Source organism: Danio rerio, chromosome 4, assembly GCF_049306965.1.
Source record: "Danio rerio strain Tuebingen ecotype United States chromosome 4, GRCz12tu, whole genome shotgun sequence".
Lineage (NCBI taxonomy): Eukaryota > Metazoa > Chordata > Actinopteri > Cypriniformes > Danionidae > Danio > Danio rerio.
The window spans coordinates 65,453,570-65,480,907 of record NC_133179.1 but is presented as its reverse complement, the minus strand read 5'-3'; the positions used below and the strand labels follow the sequence as shown (position 1 = coordinate 65,480,907).

The window sequence follows — 27,338 nt, the reverse complement described above, 5'->3', positions numbered from 1 at the left end:
CGACACTAGAAGATAAATCACGACACTAAAAGATAAATCACGACACTGGAAGGTAAACCACGACACTAGCAGATAAATCATGACAATGGAAGGTAAATCACGACACTAGAAGATAAATCAAGACACTAGCAGATAAATCACAACACTGGAAGATAAATCATGACACTGGAAGATAAATCACAACACTAGTAGATAAATCACGACACTAAAAGATAAATCACGACACTAGAGGATAAATCACGACACTAAAAGATAAATCACGACACTAGAGGATAAATCACGACACTGGAAGATAAATCACGACACTGGAAGATAAATCACGACACTGGAAGATAAATCACGACAATATTAGATAAATTACGACACTGGAAGATAAGTCATGACACTAGAAGATAAATCACGACACTTGAATCACGACACTAGAAGGTAAATCACGACACTAGAAGATAAATCACGACACTAGAAGGTAAATCACGACACTAGAAGATAAATCACGACACTAGAAGATAAATCACGACACTTGAATCACGACACTAGAAGGTAAATCACGACACTAGAAGATAAATCACGACACTAGAAGATAAATAACGACACTAGAAGGTAAATCACGACACTAGAAGATAAATCACGACACTAGAAGATAAATCACGACACTAGAAGGTAAATCACGACACTAGAAGATAAATCACGACACTAAAAAATAAATCACAAAATTGGAAGATAAATCACGACACTAAAAGATAAATCACGACACTGGAAGGTAAATCACGACACTGGAAGGTAAATCACGACACTAGAAGGTAAATAACGACAAAAGTAGATAAATCACAACACTAGAGGACAAATCACGACAATAGAGGATAAATCACGACACTTGAAGGTAAATCACGACACTAGAAGATAAATCACGACACTAGAAGATAAATCACGACACTGGAAGGTAAATCACGACACTAGAAGATATATCATGACACTAGAAGATAAATCACGACACTGGAAGATAAATCACGACACTGGAAGATAAATCACGACACTAGAAGATAAATCACGACACTAGAAGATAAATCACGACTCTAGAAGATAAATCACGACACTGGAAGGTAAATCACGACACTAGAAGATATATCATGACACTAGAAGATAAATCATGACACTGGAAGGTAAATCACGACACTAGAAGATAAATCATGACACTGGAAGGTAAATCACGACACTAGAAGATATATCACGACACTGGAAGGTAAATCACGACACTAGAAGATAAATCATGACACTGGAAGGTAAATCACGAAACTAGAAGATAAATCACGACACTGGAAGATAAATCACGACACTAAAAGATAAATCACGACACTGGAAGGTAAATCACGACAAAAGTAGATAAATCATGACACTTGCAGATAAATCACCACACTGGAAGATAAATCGCGACACTAGAAGGTAAATCACGACACTAGAAGGTAAATCACGACACTAGTAGATAAATCACGACACTAGAAGGTAAATCACGACACTAAAAAGTAAATCACGACACTAGAAGGCAAATCACGACACTAAAAGATAAATCACGACACTGGAAGATAAATCACGACACTTAAAGATAAATCACGACACTAGAAGATAAATCACGACACTAGAAGATAAATCATGACACTGGAAGGTGAATCACGACACTAGAAGATATATCATGACACTAGAAGATAAATCACGACACTGGAAGATAAATCACGACACTAGAAGATAAATCACGACACTAGAAGATAAATCATGACACTGGAAGATAAATCACGACACTAGAAGATAAATCATGACACTGGAAGGTAAATCACGACACTAGAAGATAAATCACGACACTGGAAGATAAATCACGACACTAAAAGATAAATCACGACACTGGAAGGTAAATCACGACACTAGCAGATAAATCATGACACTAGAAGATAAATCACGACACTGGAATGTAAATCACGACACTAGAAGGTAAATCACGACACTAGAAGGTAAATCACGACACTGGAAGATAAATCACGACACTAGAAGATAAATCACGACACTAAAAGATAAATCACGACACTGGAAGGTAAATCACGACACTAGCAGATAAATCATGACACTAGAAGATAAATCATGACAATGGAAGGTAAATCACGACACTAGAAGATAAATCACGACACTGGAAGATAAATCGCGACACTAGAAGGTAAATCACGACACTAGAAGATAAATCACGACACTAGAAGGTAAATCACGACACTAGAAGATAATTCACGACACTGGAAGGTAAATCACGACACTAAAAGGTAAATCACGACACTAGAAGGCAAATCACGACACTAAAAGATAAATCACGAAATTGGAAGATAAATCACGACACTAAGAGATAAATCACGACACTGGAAGGTAAATCACGACACTGGAAGGTAAATCACGACACTAGAAGGTAAATAACGACAAAAGTAGATAAATCACAACACTAGAGGACAAATCACGACACTAGAGGATAAATCACGACACTGGAAGGTAAATCACGACACTAGAAGATAAATCACGACACTAGAAGATAAATCACGACACTGGAAGATAAATCACGACACTGGAAGATAAATCACGACACTGGAAGATAAATCACGACAATATTAGATAAATTACGACACTGGAAGATAAGTCATGACACTAGAAGATAAATCACGACACTTGAATCACGACACTAGAAGGTAAATCACGACACTAGAAGATAAATCACGACACTAGAAGGTAAATCACGACACTAGAAGATAAATCACGACACTAGAAGATAAATCACGACACTTGAATCACGACACTAGAAGGTAAATCACGACACTAGAAGATAAATCACGACACTAGAAGATAAATAACAACACTAGAAGGTAAATCACGACACTAGAAGATAAATCACGACACTAGAAGGTAAATCACGACACTAGAAGGTAAATCACGACACTAGAAGATAAATCACGACACTAAAAGATAAATCACGAAATTGGAAGATAAATCACGACACTAAAAGATAAATCACGACACTGGAAGGTAAATCACGACACTGGAAGGTAAATCACGACACTAGAAGGTAAATAACGACAAAAGTAGATAAATCACAACACTAGAGGACAAATCACGACACTAGAGGATAAATCACGACACTGGAAGGTAAATCACGACACTAGAAGATAAATCACGACACTAGAAGATAAATCACGACACTGGAAGGTAAATCACGACACTAGAAGATATATCATGACACTAGAAGATAAATCACGACACTGGAAGATAAATCACGACACTAGAAGATAAATCACGACACTAGAAGATAAATCACGACACTAGAAGATAAATCACGACACTAGAAGATAAATCACGACACTGGAAGGTAAATCACGACACTAGAAGATATATCATGACACTAGAAGATAAATCATGACACTGGAAGGTAAATCACGACACTAGAAGATAAATCATGACACTGGAAGGTAAATCACGACACTAGAAGATATATCACGACACTGGAAGGTAAATCACGACACTAGAAGATACATCATGACACTGGAAGGTAAATCACGAAACTAGAAGATAAATCACGACACTAGTAGATAAATCACGACACTAGAAGGTAAATCACGACACTAGAAGGTAAATCACGACACTAGAAGGTAAATCACGACACTAGTAGATAAATCACGACACTAGAAGGTAAATCACGACACTAAAAAGTAAATCACGACACTAGAAGGCAAATCACGATACTAAAAGATAAATCACGACACTGGAAGATAAATCACGACACTAAAAGATAAATCACGACACTAGAAGATAAATCACGACACTAGAAGATAAATCATGACACTGGAAGATAAATCACGACACTAGAAGATAAATCATGACACTGGAAGGTAAATCACGACACTAGAAGATAAATCACGACACTGGAAGATAAATCATGACAATGGTAGGTAAATCACGACACTAGAAGATAAATCACGACTTTGGAAGGTAAATCACGACACTAGAAGGTAAATCACGACACTGGAAGATAAATCACGACACTAGAAGATAAATCACGACACTAAAAGATAAATCACGACACTGGAAGGTAAATCACGACACTAGCAGATAAATCATGACACTAGAAGATAAATCATGACAATGGAAGGTAAATCACGACACTAGAAGATAAATCACGACACTGGAAGATAAATCGCGACACTAGAAGGTAAATCACGACACTAGAAGATAAATCACGACACTAGAAGGTAAATCACGACACTAAAAGATAAATCACGACACTAGTAGATAAATCACGACACTTGCAGATAAATCACCACACTGGAAGATAAATCACGACACTAGTAGGTAAATCACGACACTAGAAGATAATTCACGACACTAGAACATAAATCACGACACTAGAAGATAAATCACGACACTGGAAGGTAAATCACGACACTAAAAGGTAAATCACGAAATTGGAATATAAATCACGACACTAAAAGATAAATCACGAAATTGGAAGATAAATTACGACACTAAAAGATAAATCACGACACTGGAAGGTAAATCACGACACTGGAAGGTAAATCACGACACTAGAAGGTAAATAACGACAAAAGTAGATAAATCACAACACTAGAGGACAAATCACGACACTAGAGGATAAATCACGACACTGGAAGGTAAATCACGACACTAGAAGATAAATCACGACACTAGAAGATAAATCATGACACTGGAAGGTAAATCACGACACTAGAAGATATATCATGACACTAGAAGATAAATCACGACACTGGAAGGTAAATCACGACACTAGAAGATAAATCATGACACTGGAAGGTAAATCACGACACTAGAAGATAAATCACGACACTAGAAGATAAATCACGACACTGGAAGATAAATTACGACACTAGAAGGTAAATCACGACACTGGAAGATAAATCACGACGCTAGAAGGTAAATCACGACACTGGAAGATAAATCACGACACTAGAAGATAAATCACGACACTAAAAGATAAATCACGACACTGGAAGGTAAATCACGACACTAGCAGATAAATCATGACAATGGAAGATAAATCACGACACTAGAAGATAAATCACGACACTAGAAGGTAAATAACGACAAAAGTAGATAAATCATGACACTGGAAGATAAATCATGACACTGGAAGGTAAATCACGACACTAGAAGATATATCATGACACTAGAAGATAAATCACGACACTGGAAGATAAATCACGACACTAGAAGATAAATCACGACACTAGAAGATAAATCACGACACTAGAAGATAAGTCATGACACTAGAAGATAAATCACGACACTAGAAGATAAATCATGACACTGGAAGGTAAATCATGACACTAGAAGATATATCACGACACTAGAAGATAAATCACGACACTAGAAGATAAATCACGACACTAGAAGATAAATCACGACACTGGAAGGTAAATCACGACACTAGAAGATAAATCACGACACTAGAAGGTAAATCATGACAATGGAAGGCAAATCACGACACTAGAAGGTAAATCACGACAAAAGTAGATAAATCACGACACTTGCAGATAAATCACCACACTGGAAGATAAATCGCGACACTAGAAGGTAAATCACGACACTAGAAGGTAAATCACGACACTAGTAGAAAAATCATGACACTAGAAGGTAAATCACGACACTAAAAGGTAAATCACGACACTAGAAGGCAAATCACGACACTAAAAGATAAATCACGACACTGGAAGATAAATCACGACACTAGAAGATAAATCACGACACTAGAAGATAATTCACGACACTAGAACATAAATCACGACACTAGAAGATAAATCACGACACTGGAAGGTAAATCACGACACTAAAAGGTAAATCACGACACTAAAAGATAAATCACGAAATTGGAAGATAAATCACGACACTAAAAGATAAATCACGACACTGGAAGGTAAATCACGACACTGGAAGGTAAATCACGACACTAGAAGGTAAATAACGACAAAAGTAGATAAATCACAACACTAGAGGACAAATCACGACACTAGAGGATAAATCACGACACTGGAAGGTAAATCACGACACTAGAAGATAAATCACGACACTAGAAGATAAATCACGACACTGGAAGGTAAATCACGACACTAGAAGATATATCATGACACTAGAAGATAAATCACGACACTGGAAGATAAATCACGACACTAGAAGATAAATCACGACACTAGAAGATAAATCACGACACTAGAAGATAAATCACGACACTGGAAGGTAAATCACGACACTAGAAGATATATCATGACACTAGAAGATAAATCATGACACTGGAAGGTAAATCACGACACTAGAAGATAAATCATGACACTGGAAGGTAAATCACGACACTAGAAGATATATCACGACACTGGAAGGTAAATCACGACACTAGAAGATAAATCATGACACTGGAAGGTAAATCACGACACTAGAAGATAAATCACGACACTGGAAGATAAATCACGACACTAGAAGATAAATCACGACACTAAAAGATAAATCACGACACTGGAAGGTAAATCACGACAAAAGTAGATAAATCATGACACTTGCAGATAAATCACCACACTGGAAGATAAATCGCGACACTAGAAGGTAAATCACGACACTAGTAGATAAATCACGACACTAGAAGGTAAATCACGACACTAAAAAGTAAATCACGACACTAGAAGGCAAATCACGATACTAAAAGATAAATCACGACACTGGAAGATAAATCACGACACTAAAAGATAAATCACGACACTAGAAGATAAATCACGACACTAGAAGATAAATCATGACACTGGAAGATAAATCACGACACTAGAAGATAAATCATGACACTGGAAGGTAAATCACGACACTAGAAGATAAATCATGACACTGGAAGATAAATCATGACAATGGTAGGTAAATCACGACACTAGAAGATAAATCACGACTTTGGAAGGTAAATCACGACACTAGAAGGTAAATCACGACACTGGAAGATAAATCACGACACTAGAAGATAAATCACGACACTAAAAGATAAATCACGACACTGGAAGGTAAATCACGACACTAGCAGATAAATCATGACACTAGAAGATAAATCATGACAATGGAAGGTAAATCACGACACTAGAAGATAAATCACGACACTGGAAGATAAATCGCGACACTAGAAGGTAAATCACGACACTAGAAGATAAATCACGACACTAGAAGGTAAATCACGACACTAGAAGATAAATCACGACACTGGAAGGTAAATCACGACACTAGAAGATAAATCACGACTTTGGAAGGTAAATCACGACACTAGAAGGTAAATCACGACACTGGAAGATAAATCACGACACTAGAAGATAAATCACGACACTAAAAGATAAATCACGACACTGGAAGGTAAATCACGACACTAGCAGATAAATCATGACACTAGAAGATAAATCATGACAATGGAAGGTAAATCACGACACTAGAAGATAAATCACGACACTGGAAGATAAATCGCGACACTAGAAGGTAAATCACGACACTAGAAGATAAATCACGACACTGGAAGGTAAATCACGACACTAAAAGGTAAATCACGACACTAGAAGGCAAATCACGACACTAAAAGATAAATCACGAAATTGGAAGATAAATCACGACACTAAGAGATAAATCACAACACTGGAAGGTAAATCACGACACTGGAAGGTAAATCACGACACTGGAAGGTAAATCACGACACTAGAAGGTAAATAACGACAAAAGTAGATAAATCACAACACTAGAGGACAAATCACGACACTAGAGGATAAATCACGACACTGGAAGGTAAATCACGACACTAGAAGATAAATCACGACACTAGAAGATAAATCACAACACTAGAAGATACATCACGACACTGGAAGGTAAATCACGACACTAGAAGATATATCACGACACTGGAAGATAAATCACGACACTAGAAGATAAATCACGACACTAGAAGATAAATCACGACATTATAAGATAAATCACGACACTGGAAGGTAAATCACGACACTAGAAGATATATCATGACACTAGAAGATAAATCATGACACTGGAAGGTAAATCACGACACTAGAAGATAAATCATGACACTGGAAGGTAAATCACGACACTAGAAGATAAATCATGACAATAGAAGGTAAATCACGACACTAGAAGATAAATCACGACACTGGAAGATAAATCACGACACTAGAAGGTAAATCACGACACTGGAAGATAAATCACGACACTAGAAGATAAATCACGACACTAAAAGATAAATCACGACACTGGAAGGTAAACCACGACACTAGCAGATAAATCATGACAATGGAAGGTAAATCACGACACTAGAAGATAAATCAAGACACTAGCAGATAAATCACAACACTGGAAGATAAATCATGACACTGGAAGATAAATCACAACACTAGTAGATAAATCACGACACTAAAAGATAAATCACGACACTAGAGGATAAATCACGACACTAAAAGATAAATCACGACACTAGAGGATAAATCACGACACTAGTAGATAAATCATGACACTAAAAGATAAATCACGACACTAGAAGATAAATCACGACACTAGAAGATAAATCACGACACTAGAAGATAAATCACGACACTGGAAGATAAATCACGACACTGGAAGATAAATCACAACACTGGAAGATAAATCACGACAATATTAGATAAATTACGACACTGGAAGATAAGTCATGACACTAGAAGATAAATCACGACACTTGAATCACGACACTAGAAGGTAAATCACGACACTAGAAGATAAATCACGACACTAGAAGGTAAATCACGACACTAGAAGATAAATCACGACACTAGAAGATAAATCACGACACTTGAATCACGACACTAGAAGGTAAATCACGACACTAGAAGATAAATCACGACACTAGAAGATAAATAACGACACTAGAAGGTAAATCACGACACTAGAAGATAAATCACGACACTAGAAGATAAATCACGACACTAGAAGGTAAATCACGACACTAGAAGGTAAATCACGACACTAGAAGATAAATCACGACACTAAAAGATAAATCACAAAATTGGAAGATAAATCACGACACTAAAAGATAAATCACGACACTGGAAGGTAAATCACGACACTGGAAGGTAAATCACGACACTAGAAGGTAAATAACGACAAAAGTAGATAAATCACAACACTAGAGGACAAATCACGACACTAGAGGATAAATCACGACACTGGAAGGTAAATCACGACACTAGAAGATAAATCACGACACTAGAAGATAAATCACGACACTGGAAGGTAAATCACGACACTAGAAGATATATCATGACACTAGAAGATAAATCACGACACTGGAAGATAAATCACGACACTGGAAGATAAATCACGACACTAGAAGATAAATCACGACACTAGAAGATAAATCACGACTCTAGAAGATAAATCACGACACTGGAAGGTAAATCACGACACTAGAAGATATATCATGACACTAGAAGATAAATCATGACACTGGAAGGTAAATCACGACACTAGAAGATAAATCATGACACTGGAAGGTAAATCACGACACTAGAAGATAAATCACGACACTAAAAGATAAATCACGACACTGGAAGGTAAACCACGACACTAGCAGATAAATCATGACAATGGAAGGTAAATCACGACACTAGAAGATAAATCAAGACACTAGCAGATAAATCACAACACTGGAAGATAAATCATGACACTGGAAGATAAATCACAACACTAGTAGATAAATCACGACACTAAAAGATAAATCACGACACTAGAGGATAAATCACGACACTAAAAGATAAATCACGACACTAGAGGATAAATCACGACACTGGAAGATAAATCACGACACTGGAAGATAAATCACGACACTGGAAGATAAATCACGACAATATTAGATAAATTACGACACTGGAAGATAAGTCATGACACTAGAAGATAAATCACGACACTTGAATCACGACACTAGAAGGTAAATCACGACACTAGAAGATAAATCACGACACTAGAAGGTAAATCACGACACTAGAAGATAAATCACGACACTAGAAGATAAATCACGACACTTGAATCACGACACTAGAAGGTAAATCACGACACTAGAAGATAAATCACGACACTAGAAGATAAATAACGACACTAGAAGGTAAATCACGACACTAGAAGATAAATCACGACACTAGAAGATAAATCACGACACTAGAAGGTAAATCACGACACTAGAAGATAAATCACGACACTAAAAAATAAATCACAAAATTGGAAGATAAATCACGACACTAAAAGATAAATCACGACACTGGAAGGTAAATCACGACACTGGAAGGTAAATCACGACACTAGAAGGTAAATAACGACAAAAGTAGATAAATCACAACACTAGAGGACAAATCACGACAATAGAGGATAAATCACGACACTTGAAGGTAAATCACGACACTAGAAGATAAATCACGACACTAGAAGATAAATCACGACACTGGAAGGTAAATCACGACACTAGAAGATATATCATGACACTAGAAGATAAATCACGACACTGGAAGATAAATCACGACACTGGAAGATAAATCACGACACTAGAAGATAAATCACGACACTAGAAGATAAATCACGACTCTAGAAGATAAATCACGACACTGGAAGGTAAATCACGACACTAGAAGATATATCATGACACTAGAAGATAAATCATGACACTGGAAGGTAAATCACGACACTAGAAGATAAATCATGACACTGGAAGGTAAATCACGACACTAGAAGATATATCACGACACTGGAAGGTAAATCACGACACTAGAAGATAAATCATGACACTGGAAGGTAAATCACGAAACTAGAAGATAAATCACGACACTGGAAGATAAATCACGACACTAAAAGATAAATCACGACACTGGAAGGTAAATCACGACAAAAGTAGATAAATCATGACACTTGCAGATAAATCACCACACTGGAAGATAAATCGCGACACTAGAAGGTAAATCACGACACTAGAAGGTAAATCACGACACTAGTAGATAAATCACGACACTAGAAGGTAAATCACGACACTAAAAAGTAAATCACGACACTAGAAGGCAAATCACGACACTAAAAGATAAATCACGACACTGGAAGATAAATCACGACACTTAAAGATAAATCACGACACTAGAAGATAAATCACGACACTAGAAGATAAATCATGACACTGGAAGGTGAATCACGACACTAGAAGATATATCATGACACTAGAAGATAAATCACGACACTGGAAGATAAATCACGACACTAGAAGATAAATCACGACACTAGAAGATAAATCATGACACTGGAAGATAAATCACGACACTAGAAGATAAATCATGACACTGGAAGGTAAATCACGACACTAGAAGATAAATCACGACACTGGAAGATAAATCACGACACTAAAAGATAAATCACGACACTGGAAGGTAAATCACGACACTAGCAGATAAATCATGACACTAGAAGATAAATCACGACACTGGAATGTAAATCACGACACTAGAAGGTAAATCACGACACTAGAAGGTAAATCACGACACTGGAAGATAAATCACGACACTAGAAGATAAATCACGACACTAAAAGATAAATCACGACACTGGAAGGTAAATCACGACACTAGCAGATAAATCATGACACTAGAAGATAAATCATGACAATGGAAGGTAAATCACGACACTAGAAGATAAATCACGACACTGGAAGATAAATCGCGACACTAGAAGGTAAATCACGACACTAGAAGATAAATCACGACACTAGAAGGTAAATCACGACACTAGAAGATAATTCACGACACTGGAAGGTAAATCACGACACTAAAAGGTAAATCACGACACTAGAAGGCAAATCACGACACTAAAAGATAAATCACGAAATTGGAAGATAAATCACGACACTAAGAGATAAATCACGACACTGGAAGGTAAATCACGACACTGGAAGGTAAATCACGACACTAGAAGGTAAATAACGACAAAAGTAGATAAATCACAACACTAGAGGACAAATCACGACACTAGAGGATAAATCACGACACTGGAAGGTAAATCACGACACTAGAAGATAAATCACGACACTAGAAGATAAATCACGACACTGGAAGATAAATCACGACACTGGAAGATAAATCACGACACTGGAAGATAAATCACGACAATATTAGATAAATTACGACACTGGAAGATAAGTCATGACACTAGAAGATAAATCACGACACTTGAATCACGACACTAGAAGGTAAATCACGACACTAGAAGATAAATCACGACACTAGAAGGTAAATCACGACACTAGAAGATAAATCACGACACTAGAAGATAAATCACGACACTTGAATCACGACACTAGAAGGTAAATCACGACACTAGAAGATAAATCACGACACTAGAAGATAAATAACAACACTAGAAGGTAAATCACGACACTAGAAGATAAATCACGACACTAGAAGGTAAATCACGACACTAGAAGGTAAATCACGACACTAGAAGATAAATCACGACACTAAAAGATAAATCACGAAATTGGAAGATAAATCACGACACTAAAAGATAAATCACGACACTGGAAGGTAAATCACGACACTGGAAGGTAAATCACGACACTAGAAGGTAAATAACGACAAAAGTAGATAAATCACAACACTAGAGGACAAATCACGACACTAGAGGATAAATCACGACACTGGAAGGTAAATCACGACACTAGAAGATAAATCACGACACTAGAAGATAAATCACGACACTGGAAGGTAAATCACGACACTAGAAGATATATCATGACACTAGAAGATAAATCACGACACTGGAAGATAAATCACGACACTAGAAGATAAATCACGACACTAGAAGATAAATCACGACACTAGAAGATAAATCACGACACTAGAAGATAAATCACGACACTGGAAGGTAAATCACGACACTAGAAGATATATCATGACACTAGAAGATAAATCATGACACTGGAAGGTAAATCACGACACTAGAAGATAAATCATGACACTGGAAGGTAAATCACGACACTAGAAGATATATCACGACACTGGAAGGTAAATCACGACACTAGAAGATACATCATGACACTGGAAGGTAAATCACGAAACTAGAAGATAAATCACGACACTAGTAGATAAATCACGACACTAGAAGGTAAATCACGACACTAGAAGGTAAATCACGACACTAGTAGATAAATCACGACACTAGAAGGTAAATCACGACACTAAAAAGTAAATCACGACACTAGAAGGCAAATCACGACACTAAAAGATAAATCACGACACTGGAAGATAAATCACGACACTAAAAGATAAATCACGACACTAGAAGATAAATCACGACACTAGAAGATAAATCATGACACTGGAAGGTGAATCACGACACTAGAAGATATATCATGACACTAGAAGATAAATCACGACACTGGAAGATAAATCACGACACTAGAAGATAAATCACGACACTAGAAGATAAATCATGACACTGGAAGATAAATCACGACACTAGAAGATAAATCATGACACTGGAAGGTAAATCACGACACTAGAAGATAAATCACGACACTGGAAGATAAATCATGACAATGGAAGGTAAATCACGACACTAGAAGATAAATCACGACACTGGAAGGTAAATCACGACACTAGAAGGTAAATCATGACACTGGAAGATAAATCACGACACTAGAAGATAAATCACGACACTAAAAGATAAATCACGACACTGGAAGGTAAATCACGACACTAGCAGATAAATCATGACACTAGAAGATAAATCATGACAATGGAAGGTAAATCACGACACTAGAAGATAAATCACGACACTGGAAGATAAATCGCGACACTAGAAGGTAAATCACGACACTAGAAGATAAATCACGACACTAGAAGGTAAATCACGACACTAGAAGATAATTCACGACACTAGAACATAAATCACGACACTAGAAGATAAATCACGACACTGGAAGGTAAATCACGACACTAAAAGGTAAATCACGACACTAGAAGGCAAATCACGACACTAGAAGGCAAATCACGACACTAAAAGATAAATCACGAAATTGGAAGATAAATCACGACACTAAGAGATAAATCACGACACTGGAAGGTAAATCACGACACTGGAAGGTAAATCACGACACTAGAAGGTAAATAACGACAAAAGTAGATAAATCACAACACTAGAGGACAAATCACGACACTAGAGGATAAATCACGACACTGGAAGGTAAATCACGACACTGGAAGGTAAATCACGACACTAGAAGGTAAATAACGACAAAAGTAGATAAATCACAACACTAGAGGACAAATCACGACACTAGAAGATAATTCACGACACTAGAACATAAATCACGACACTAGAAGATAAATCACGACACTGGAAGGTAAATCACGACACTAAAAGGTAAATCACGACACTAGAAGGCAAATCACGACACTAGAAGGCAAATCACGACACTAAAAGATAAATCACGAAATTGGAAGATAAATCACGACACTAAGAGATAAATCACGACACTGGAAGGTAAATCACGACACTGGAAGGTAAATCACGACACTAGAAGGTAAATAACGACAAAAGTAGATAAATCACAACACTAGAGGACAAATCACGACACTAGAGGATAAATCACGACACTGGAAGGTAAATCACGACACTAGAAGATAAATCACGACACTAGAAGATAAATCACGACACTGGAAGGTAAATCACGACACTAGAAGATATATCACGACACTGGAAGATAAATCACGACACTAGAAGATAAATCACGACACTAGAAGATAAATCACGACACTAGAAGATAAATCACGACACTGGAAGGTAAATCACGACACTAGAAGATATATCATGACACTAGAAGATAAATCATGACACTGGAAGGTAAATCACGACACTAGAAGATAAATCATGACACTGGAAGGTAAATCACGACACTAGAAGATAAATCACGACACTGGAAGATAAATCACGACACTAGAAGATAAATCATGACAATAGAAGGTAAATCACGACACTAGAAGATAAATCACGACACTGGAAGATAAATCACGACACTAGAAGGTAAATCACGACACTGGAAGATAAATCACGACACTAGAAGATAAATCACGACACTAAAAGATAAATCACGACACTGGAAGGTAAATCACGACACTAGCAGATAAATCATGACAATGGAAGGTAAATCACGACACTAGAAGATAAATCAAGACACTAGCAGATAAATCACAACACTGGAAGATAAATCATGACACTGGAAGATAAATCACGACACTAGTAGATAAATCACGACACTAAAAGATAAATCACGACACTAGAGGATAAATCACGACACTAGTAAATAAATCATGACACTAAAAGATAAATCACGACACTAGAAGATAAATCACGACACTAGAAGATAAATCACGACACTAGAAGATAAATCACGACACTGGAAGATAAATCACGACACTGGAAGATAAATCACGACACTGGAAGATAAATCACGACAATATTAGATAAATTACGACACTGGAAGATAAGTCATGACACTAGAAGATAAATCACGACACTTGAATCACGACACCAGAAGGTAAATCACGACACTAGAAGGTAAATCACAACACTTGAATCACGACACTAAAAGATAAATCACGACACTAGAAGATAAATCACGACACTAGAAGGTAAATCACGACACTAGAAGATAAATCACGACACTAGAAGATAAATCACGACACTTGAATCACGACACTAGAAGGTAAATCACGACACTAGAAGGTAAATCACGACACTAGAAGGTAAATCACGACACTTGAATCACGACACTAGAAGGTAAATCACGACACTTGAATCACGACACTAGAAGGTAAATCACGACACTGGGGAGAACATACAAACTCCTCACAGAAACACCCACCGGCCCTAAGGGACCAGGGGGCCGGCAGTGTTCTTGCTGTGGGGCTCGCAGTGCTAACCACTGGGCCGCCGTGCCGCCCAATCAGAGGAAAAGGAGGAGAATAGAGGAGGAGGGGGGTTTCTTCCAAACGAAGATAAAATGAGCTGAAAACTGTGGTTATTTATAGTAGCTTAGGGCTCATGTGTTTGGAAGATAAAGATTAGTAAATAAGGGACTGGCCGTGGTAAATCATAAGCACGTGATCCTCCGAAATTAGTTTATGAATAAACTTCACTTAAAATGTAAGTCAAATGTTTCTGTTTTTTTTTTCTAAAATATTTCCATCTATAGCTACTTTTGAAAATTCTCTCAGACGCTAACCACAATACTGACTTTGGTGTGTGATTTCACAGCTAAATGTATTATGTGACACAGCAGTGGTCCAATCACACAAGAGACAGTTCTGTCCACTGTCCTGACTATCTGTTTATTATAAGCTCTACAGCACATGTATTACTTTCAGTGTTTATGTCACACAACCAGCGATCACTCTCCAGAGATCGCTGGTTCGCACACGAACACCAGGACTACACTTCCGCATTTGCCAGGACTACATTTTCATACATGCACTGCTCTCAGACACCCATGCTCACACATCTAGCTTGATTGCACTCACCAGCTGCACCTTGTCAGAGACTGATATCACACCACTCATGAACCCATCCAGTTTGCAGAGTCTTGTTTACCTAGTGTGACATTACAACGCTGTTCCCTGTCTTGTTTCTCCGAGTTAGACCCTAGCCTTGTATTCCCTGTTCTCCTGTTTAGCCGCCTGCCTTTTGCCTGTTGATACGACTACGATTTTGGATTAGCCTGCACATACCTGTTTGTACCTGATTTGACCACTGCTTGCCTGATGCTGAATAAACCTGCATATTGGATCTTACCTCCAGTTGTATCTGTCACTCCCCCCGGTCGTTACAGTTTGTAAGATATATCTGTCTGTGTTTGCCTCTAAATGTTTCTTACAGTAGTTTTATTTGTTAACAGTGTTGAATATGAGTCAGCAGATTCAAGAGACAAGACTCACAGGAAACACAAGAGTTTCACAGACAATCTCCAGTGGATCTTCCAGGTGGGAAAAAACTCATTTTCCTTCATTAAAGTCACTGAAATAACTCCATGTGACATCTAAAGGTATCAAGCTCTGGCAGACGATAAATATCTCTGCCACTAATGACGCCATTGCTGACTGTAAACAAATCTTCTACTGGTGCAAGCAAACTAGTCCAGTTGGGGTGATGTTTGACTGACAGTAGGTACATATTTTATATATATTAATATATTACGTATATAGCTGACAACAGTTTAAATCATGAAGGTAAAAATAAAAGATTTTGATAAAATATGAATAAAATATATTGTTCATTATGTTGATTATTATACTGATAAATAAACATTAATTTCATGTTACTTTCACAGATAATACACACATTTTTGATATACTAGGTATATGACTTGTTTGCAACACTAGTAATAAATTCTTTGTTGGACATTAATCTAGAGCAGTGGTCACCAAACTTGTTCCTGGAGGGCCGGTGTCGTGCAGATTTTACCTCCAACCCTAATCAAACACACCTGAACAAGCTAATCAAGCTCTTACTGGGTATACTTAAAACATCCAGGTAGGTGTGTTGAGGCAAGTTAGAGCTAAACCCTACAGGGACACCGGCCCTCCTGGACCAGGATTGGTGACCCCTGATCTAGAGTCATTTCAAATAGTTTCTGAGACACTGAAGTAATGATGAAAGCTTTGATCACAAGAACAAATAATATTTTGAACACAACATTTCAAAACCTTTTACATTCAGCAGTTTATTATGATGAGTTTGCCAATCATGCTGACAGACACAGAAAGAGAAAGCACTCCCTGCCTGTTTTACTAATTTTACTAGAAAATATAAACTGAGTCTTTACTGTTCAGATCTGTCTTTGTCTAATCAACATGATCAAAGATGTGACATATCTTTGATCCCGCACAATACAATGAGAATGTGAATATGGGTCTGTTGACCGGACACCACCTGCATTGGAATATCATTTGCCTACAGCTGTGTTTCTCACCCTCTGCCAGTACTGACTGGTGTTGGCTGAAAAACACGTGCTGGTCAGGGAGGTGTCCGCTCCTGCCGTATTTCTCAGCTCACTCGCTATTTGCTCCTCTGGAGCCACACGCGGTTTGAATCACTGTGTGGCATTCATATCCTGAGCAAGCTCAACCGCGCAGATGATACACTCTCACTGCATCTCACCTTTCTGGGAAAATGGCAGCTCCACCCCGTTGCAATCCACTTGATATGGAAACGTTTTAGTGAGACCCAGGTCAACCTGTTTGCCTAAGCCAAGACCACACATTGCACCCTACTTTCAGTAGCTGACACCATCACCCAGGCTAGAACCTCATCTACGAGACAGGCGTACACCCTAAGGTGGAGTCTATACGTTGATTTGTGCACTTCTCACAAAGAAGTCCAGAGAACTTGCTCAATCACTGTCGTGCTTTCTGTCCTTCAGGTTAAGATGGAGGATGGGCTGTCGCTCTCCACACTGAAAGTTTTCGTTGCAGCCATTTGCAGCTCACTAGAAGTAATACAATACAAATACAATTGCGAGACTCTATAATCTAATAGTGTAGCCGGTTTCTTCCCAGGTGCTGGGTAACACCGGCCATTCAAGAGAAAACTAAGCTCGGTGTCAAAAATGCTTGCTGCGCCACACTCTATAACCCAGAGCAACATGCGTGTTTTAACTGCTCTACTAGGTGAGTTGTTGGCACACCCTAGAGAGTTATTCTGAGGCCCCCTCCATTTGACACGATGGAGGAGTCAGGTGCAGGCCCGTTATGTTGTTGGTATGCCCGTTTGTCATCTTGAGTGCTGGGGAACGGTGTCAACTATGTGTGGTTCCTTTTTAAGGCAACACCATATGCATTACTCGACCATGGTGTGTCCCCTTACTGAGGTAAATCCGTATCTTCCCTACCAAGCGAACCATTTTCCATATGTTGTACTCCCCCTTCCTAGGGCGAACTCATATGTTATTCTTGTAACAGGTCTCACCATCAGGGTAGTAGTGATCTCCACAGTGTCCTTCCCCTTCAAAATTTTCCAACATACTGTCATATTATAGGTCAGTCCTAACATAAGTTGCTAGGCATGATTAGTGAGTGTAACTTCCCAAACTATTTTCCCTATTGAAGAAATTAGGGCCAGGAAAGTTGGTTGGTTACACCTTTGGTGGTAATTGGTATTCATGCTACTTGCCTGCTACACTTTGCACTCCAAAGTGTGCCATGGCACTTAGACTATTTTCCCCCTAGTCAATCAACTCTACACAAATTTGTAGTTATTGACTAATGGGGAAAATCTTGGTTACATATGTAACCCTCATTCCCTGAAGGAGGGAACTGAGATGTTTATGTCCCCAAATTTTATATGCATTCTATTTTGCATGTTTGCCTGTTTTATACAAATTACAGTGATTGATGCTTCTACGCGAATCCCCTACTTGATCAACTCGACATAATTGTCTCTGCTCCCTCCTTCAGGGAATGATGGTTACATACATAACCAAGACATATTTCACTGACAGCCCACATTTAGCCTTGTTTTAGCAAAGCTGTCTTTGTTTAGATATGTTTATTATGGTTCCCACAGCTAAAGCCTGTTCTGATGTATTTCAGACATTTGCAAGGTTTTTATTCTTAATCTGCTCCTGTGTATAAATAGGTTCTTAAACATCTTAACCAAAGACTTCTGTTGTAATGTGATGTGATTTTTGTTTGCTGCAGTTGTGAAATATCTGAAAACATTCACTGTAGTGATATGGAAGTGCTCAAAACCTGCCTGGATGTACTTTAGCTATGTTTATCCAAAAAATAACCGTTGAATGTTCATCAGCTCATCAGAATCAAACATTCAACACTCATAATGTATTAAAATATATTTTTAAGTATTGAGTAGTTTGTGTATGTACAGTTGCGTGTGAAAGAAAAGTTGGTTAAATATTTCTTTTTCTTTTTTCTTTAATTATAGAATCTTGAGAGCAAAATTAGCATATTTCTAAAGAGAGAACTGGAAAAGTTTAAGAAAATCTTACAAGATGAAAACAGACAAGACTTCGTCAAAGACTTTAATGCAAACAGTTGTAGTATTACAGAAGCAGCTCTTGATCTCACACTCTTCTTCCTGAGAGAGATGAAGCAAGATCAAGCTGCTGATACTCTCCAGGGTAAGAGACTCATGACCATCTGTCAGACTGACACTTACAAATATAGCTGGAAAAGTCTAGACTAAATCTCTCTGTTTCTTTGCTCCTGTGTTTAGGCGAGCTGTTCTTCATTAATCAGCTTAAATGTAGCCTGAAGAGGAAATATCAAAGTGTGTTTGAGGGAATTGCTCAGCAAGGAGACTCCACACTTCTGAATAAGATCTACACAGATCTCTATATCACTCAGGGTGCGAGTGAACAGGTCAACACTGAACATGAGATCAGACAGATTGAAGCTGCTTCCAGACGTCATCAGTCACCAGAGATACAGGTTGAATGCAAACATTTGTTTGAAGCAGCTGAACAAGACAAGCAGATCAGAACTGTCCTGACAAAAGGAGTTGCTGGCATCGGGAAATCAGTCTCTGTGCAAAAGTTTGTTCTGGATTGGGCTGAAGGGAAAGAAAATCAAGACATCAGCTTCATATTTCCTCTTCCATTCAGAGAGATGAACTTAAAGGAGAAAGAAAGACAAAGTTTAAAAGACCTCATAACTCAGTTTTTCCCAGAGACTAAAGGACTGAACCTTACAAGAAGCACACTATTCAAAGTCCTGTTCATCCTTGATGGATTGGATGAATGTCGTCTTCCTCTGAACTTTGCTGGTAATGAGACGTGTCGTGATGTATCTTCAGCAGTCTCTCTGGATGTTCTCCTGACGAACCTCATCAAGGGAAATCTGCTTCCTTCTGCTCTCATCTGGATCACCAGCAGACCAGCAGCTGCCAGTAAGATTCCTGCTGACTGTATCGACCGGCTGACAGAGATACGAGGATTCAATGATGCCCAAAAGGAGGAGTATTTCAGAAAGAGACTCACAGATCAGAATCAGGCCAGAGAAATCATTGATCACATTAAACAGTCAAAGAGTCTCTTTATTATGTGCCACATCCCAGTCTTCTGCTGGATTTCAGCCACTGTTCTCCAGAACATACTGAAACTGAAACACAGGGCTCATGCTGAAACACTGCAGGAATCTCCCAAGACTCTGACACAGATGTACACACACTTTCTCCGCTTTCATATCCAGCAGAGCAGAAGAAAGTTTGATGGAGAAAATACAGCAGATGTCTCCTGGGATCCAAAGCTCATCCTTTCACTGGGGAAACTGGCCTTCCAGCAGCTGGAAAGAAACAATGTGATCTTCTATGAGAGCGATCTGAAAGACTGTGGCATTGACGTCTATAAGGCATCGGTGTACTCAGGCATGTGTACCCAGATCTTTAGGGAGGAGACGGGAATCATTCTTGGTACCATGTACTGCTTTCTTCACTTGAGCATTCAGGAGTTCATTGCAGCCCTTTATCAACATCTGATTCTAGACAGAGACAAGACACAAGCAGTAAAAAGCAGAGATGAGTTTATGATTGATTTGCTGAAGACTGCAGTAGACAAGGCTCTGGAAAGTGAGAATGGACATCTGGACCTTTACCTTCGCTTCCTTCTCGGTCTGTCTCTCCAGTCCAATCGACAACTCTTACGAGGCCTGTTGACACAGCAGGATGACAGAGACCAGAGCAAAAAGAAAATAATTGCCTACATCAAGCAGAAACTTGAAGGGAATCTGTCTCCAGAGAGATCCATCAATCTGTTCTACTGTCTGAATGAACTGAACGACCAAACTCTGCTGAAAGAGATTCAGTCTCACCTCAGAAGAGGACGTCTGTCATTTGCTCGCCTTTCACCTGCCCAGTGGTCTGCTGTGGCCTTTGTGTTGTTGACCTCAGAGGTGGAGCTGGAGGAGTTTGAGCTTCAGAAATTCAAGAGATCAGACGAGTGTCTCATCAGACTATCAGCAGTCATCAAATCCTCCAAAAGAGCTCTGTAAGTCAAAGTGCTTCTTTCTTTCATCTGTAGAAGTCCATCTATTAGCCCAATGATGAAACTAACAGCATGGTCAAAGGTTAAATGCATATAAGCCTTTTCTAGTGCTTCTGAAAATAATTTTGTTATTTATTGGAATTTATTTATATTTGTTTTTTAGCTCTAAATTTTATCTAACTCCAATTTTAAGTGACCATCAAATTTAGACTATTTCTAAATGTAAGAATGGATCACATTCATCATTTATGACTCAATGTAGAGTTTTGATCTATATCTGTTCCCATACTCCTCAGTTATAAGTTCATTAAATGTTTGGGAGAAATACCTCTAAAGTAACAGCATAAGTAACAGTACAGTATTTAGCACACTTTTTTTTTTTTTTTTTTTTTTTTACAATTTGTATATTTCTTTAATATATTACTACTATACTTTAAATTAGTCATAAATATATTTAAATGTTTTAAATTAGGGTTTAAGTGTATTTCTAGTTGTAACTAAAAATATTTTTTAAAATACAGATATAGCATGTTAAAAGCACATTTTAATTAAATTTCAGTGTGTCTCATAATAGCACAGTTGAGTACACTTAGATGGTATTAAGTTTATCTTAACATATACTTAATACTATGTTTTAGTACATTAAGTACAAAATTAGTGTGCGAAAATAGAGCACTTTTAGCACATTACTGTAAAAAGTGTACTAAGTATACTTAAATAAAGTGCATTTTAGTGCACTTTTTTTTTTTTACCTGGGATAATGTGTGTACAAAGAAAACAGCATCTGTGGTTCATCAAAACACTTTAATATTTTTGTGCAATAAACCACAAGTCCAAAAAATGCCTTATGTGGAAGGGAACAAAAACTGAGAACACAAAAATGTAAATAAGATGCAACATTACAGCACATATATGAAAGACATTTTGGGAAAATGTACTTGTACTTAAAATTACTTAAAAACTTAAAATTACCACACTCAAAATCAGTTTAAGTGTTAGTGATAATATTGCATTCACATTAAGTGTACTTAAGTACAACTTTTGGGAAAATGTACTTCTACTACAATACATTACTAATAGATTTTTAATATATTAACTTTTTTTAAACTTAGGATTAGTATGTCAACAGTGTACTCAAAATCAACTAATGTTTAAAGCATTTAAAGCACACTTTTAAAACACACTAATAAAAGTCTTTTGGATGTTTTTTCTGTAGTGTACTTTATTGAATTACTGGTATTTGGTATACTTTTGTCAAGTGTACTAAAGTCCTACTGAAGTATAAACACTTTTAATGAGTATATTTATAGTGTAAAACCATCAAACTTTTATTTAACACAAAAAATAACAATGAGCTAAAAATGTATTTGCGGGTATTTAAGTGTATTTTAGTTGCATTTAATTATAGATTTTTTTTCACCTGGGCACACTGTGGAGGAAACTGGAGCTGGGACTCAAACCAGTGACCTTCCTGTTGTTAGGCAAAAGTGCTAACCACTGAACCACTGTGCAACCCTCTTCTTCATTATATCTTCCTCTAATCGTGCAAGCAAAGCCAATGTTAGATTCAGGTGCAGTTCTAATGTTTAATGTAATCTAAACACAAAGAAAATGACAGAGCTGAAGAGCAGAAAACACAGACAAGAGAGACACACACACATACAGCAAACTATGATCAACACACAGTGACTGAAACAGAGGAGCTTAAACACACAGAGACTAGTGAGTTAACAAGAGGGTGAAGAGTAGTTGGGCAACTAACAGGTGTAACATGGAGAACACAAGGACAACATAACAATACACGGACTGGCCAACCAGGACCGTGACACAGCTCCCTTCAAGAAGAAGACTCCAGATGATCCTCAGAGGAAAACACATAACAAGAGTGAGTTCAGCAGCTGGAGGTGTTACAGTGGACAAGGGTGATGGCCAGTGCCAGACGGACTCTGCAGATGTTTTTTGCTATTTCTGCAGAGAATTTTGGTAAAAATCGGTGGATTTCTGCGGAATTATTTTGGGAGTATCTAGTGATGGAGAAGAGGCACGTTAATGACATGACAGGGTACAGGACAGGTGAGGGGAAACTGACAGGCAGGAGGACAAGGCAAAGCCATGGACTACTGGACAGTAAACCAGAGCAGATCCTGTGGATCAGGATAAACAGCTGAGCACAGAGATATAATGTGTTCCTATATTTTGCATTCACGGGTGAGGCAGTCCTCATCACTGGCACTGATCAATATAAACATGTATTTTCTGTATTTCTATGATGTCTGTATCTCTGTTTGCTTTTATTTGTCTGTTAATATGCAACTTTTAAATGTGCTAAAGGAAATGATTATTATTTACTTTTGTTCATGTGTTTTATTGTCTGTCATCTGTGGACCTTTTTGCGTGATTTTCTCGTCTTTTGATAAAAATATTTCTTGGACTATTCAGACATCTGAAGGAAACCATTTACTGTAGTTGCACAAACATAAATCCTATTAAAAGCTAAAATCAGCAGATGTGCTCACTAATTAGTGAAGTTAAACCAGTCACTACAGTCAGACGTGCTTCAGACTATTAAACACACCAGATTAACACAGAAATATTGTGTTTGTCCTCTACACAGGCTACAGGGCTGTAAACTCACTGTTCGGTCCTGTGAGAGTCTGTCTTCAGCTCTACAATCCTCAAACTGTGTGCTGAGAGAGCTGGACCTGAGTAACAATGACCTGCAGGATTCAGGAGTGAAGCTTCTCTCTGATGGACTAAAGAGTCAACACTGTAAACTGGAGATACTGAGGTAAATGATTCTCCACTCTACAATAACTACAGTCAGACAGTTTCATATTAGAGCTCTTCATGCTTGAACATGTTAACCCTGGGTGATACTAAACCCCAGATAACAGGAATTCTGGTTTATCAGTAATTGTGTTTCACACTGCTCATACTATACCTGTAGTTAACCCTCAGGGGTCTGAGGTGATTTTGGGACCCCTGAGATGTTTTGACATGCCCTGACATCGGTGCTGATTTCAGCTACTTATTACACAGAACTGGCCAACATGTGTTTTATTAGTGTTCAGCACAAACTGAGCTACAATAATATGTGGGAAATATTGATGTACATGCTTGTGTTTTTTAGAAAACAAATATTATGTGTGGTTAGTTGGTTTTAGAGGAAAAAAACAGACTGAATGTGCCTGAACAAGAGTTTAGAGTAAGCAGTCTTGTAGACTAGAATATTTACTGCACAATTATGTGAAATTATTCTGTTCTCTCATTCAGAGAAAACATTACAATGATCTACATTTTGTTAAGTTTGTTTTGGGTGATCTCAGCTGTATGTGTGAGTGACAATGCTCATGAATAATTCACACCTGAGAGACAACAGACACTCCCCCACTCACCCATCAAGGGCAGTATACAGCAATGTCCATCTGCAGAAGCTAGCCCAAACTCAATGCTTGTTGTGTTACTGCTGTGTGACCATGTAAACACTCTGGGTGAACAATATACAGTGCTCAGCATATATAAGTACAGCCCTCACTAATCTCTCTTTTACATTCATAGTTTAATAGGAAGCTCTACAGTATTATATTTGTGCATATACAATAGATTAGCCAAATCTGGAGCTCATCTAACAAAATAACTTAAGATTAAAGCTGCAAGCAGCGATGATAGGGACCTCGCACCCGGGCTCACCGCCGCCCGGTGACCTTACGATGACAGAGAACAGCGAACAATAATAATTTAAGCCGATATATAAAAAAAAATCTAAGAAAATCACAGATTTATGCCAAACTTCCTCCTGTCAGCAGGTGGCGCTATAACTGTGACTTAAGATTGGCATGTAGATGTCTTCCGGAGAGGAATCTTATCAACCATGTGAAGTTTCAGGCACATGGGACATTGTGTGGCTGACTTATAAGCCAAACTACCTTCTGCCAGCAGGTGGCGTTATGACTGACTCAATATTGTTATGTGGATGTGTTCAGGAGCGGACTTTTATCAACCATGTGAAGTTTCAGGCAGATCAGAGATTGTGTGGAGATTGTGTTTTAAGACAAACTACATTCTGCCAGCAGGTGGCGCTATGAAAGACATTATTATGTAGATGTGTTTAGGAGAGGACTTTCATCAACCATGTGACATTTTAGGCAGATCTGACATTGTGTGGCCGAGTTACAAGCCAAAATTCCTTTTGCCAGCAGGTGGCGCTATGACTGACTCAATATTTTTATGTGGATGTGTTCAGGAGAGGACTTTTATCAATCATGTGAAGTTTCAGGCAGATCAGACATTGTGTGGTTAAGTTATAAGAAATTCCTGTTCCATGGCGAAGCGTTGAGGTTTGTCATGCCACCACAGACACGCCCCTCTGCAAAAACTCTAGATCTTTACAATATATCATCGCTAGAGCTTTCAGATGACACCACTCTATTTTGGTGCTGATATGGGAAAGTTTGTGGGAGGAGTTTGTTGCAGTGTCAAACATATCACTTCCTGTGGCCAGCAGGTGGCGCTATAACTGTAACTGGATATCGGCACGTAAACCTGATCAGGTCAGGACTGTTATTAAATGTGTGAATTTTGAGGCAGATCGAATATTGCATGCCAGAGTTATAAAGACTTCCTGTTTTGTGGCGAATCATCAAAGTTTGCGAGGCCACCACGGACACGCCCATCGATGAAAACTCTAAAGCTTCGCAATTTAACATCACCAAGGCTTTAAGATGACAAAACCCAATTTTGGTGTTTATCAGATAAAATCCCTAGGAGGAGTTCGTTAAAATACAACGTCTGAAAATGGCAAAAGCGCCACTTTTTCGCCACAGGAAGTTAAAAATATCCGACTTCCTGTTGGGTTTGAGATATGGCTCCAAGAGACTTTTTCATATTTTTCGGCATGTTTGAGGTGTGTGCCAATTTATGTGCATGTGCGTGATTCGTAGATCGGGGGCTCGTCCGTTTAATTTTTCTAGGTGGCGCTGTCGAGTCATTTTGCCACGCCCACTTCAATATTGTTATGTGGATGTGTTCAAGAGATGACGTTTATCAACCATGTGAAGTTTCAGGCTGATCGGACATTGTGTGGTTGAGTTATAAGGACTTCCTGTTCCATGGCGAAGCGTTAAGGTTTGTCATACTGCCATGGACACGCCCCTCTGCGAAAACTCTAGATCTCTACAATATATCATCGCTAGAGCTTTCAGATAACACCACTCAAT

At 38.1% G+C, this 27,338-nt stretch overlaps 2 protein-coding genes and 1 long non-coding RNA gene across 3 annotated transcripts in view; 2 read left to right on the top strand and 1 right to left on the bottom strand.

The window, feature by feature from the left end:
• LOC110439389 (NACHT, LRR and PYD domains-containing protein 3) overlaps positions 1–27,338 on the top strand; it is a 440,964-nt gene that overhangs the window by 55,009 nt on the left and 358,617 nt on the right. The window lies entirely within an intron of this gene.
• The window catches only part of LOC137490822 (NLR family CARD domain-containing protein 3-like), an 84,486-nt gene that overhangs the window by 22,744 nt on the left and 34,404 nt on the right, over positions 1–27,338 (top strand). The window contains exons 5-8 of the mRNA XM_073948267.1: positions 17,023–17,107; positions 20,067–20,262; positions 20,358–22,125; positions 24,737–24,910. Of these exons, the coding sequence (XP_073804368.1) occupies positions 17,023–17,107; positions 20,067–20,262; positions 20,358–22,125; positions 24,737–24,910 (2,223 nt within the window). The remainder of the gene's footprint in view (positions 1–17,022; positions 17,108–20,066; positions 20,263–20,357; positions 22,126–24,736; positions 24,911–27,338) is intronic.
• Positions 21,517–27,338, bottom strand: part of LOC141381898 (uncharacterized) — a 45,052-nt gene continuing 39,230 nt past the window's right edge. Inside the window, exons 3-5 of the long non-coding RNA XR_012402792.1 lie at positions 21,950–22,123; positions 21,734–21,787; positions 21,517–21,619 (exon numbers count right to left, since the gene is read on the bottom strand). This is a non-coding gene — a long non-coding RNA (uncharacterized lncRNA). The remainder of the gene's footprint in view (positions 21,620–21,733; positions 21,788–21,949; positions 22,124–27,338) is intronic.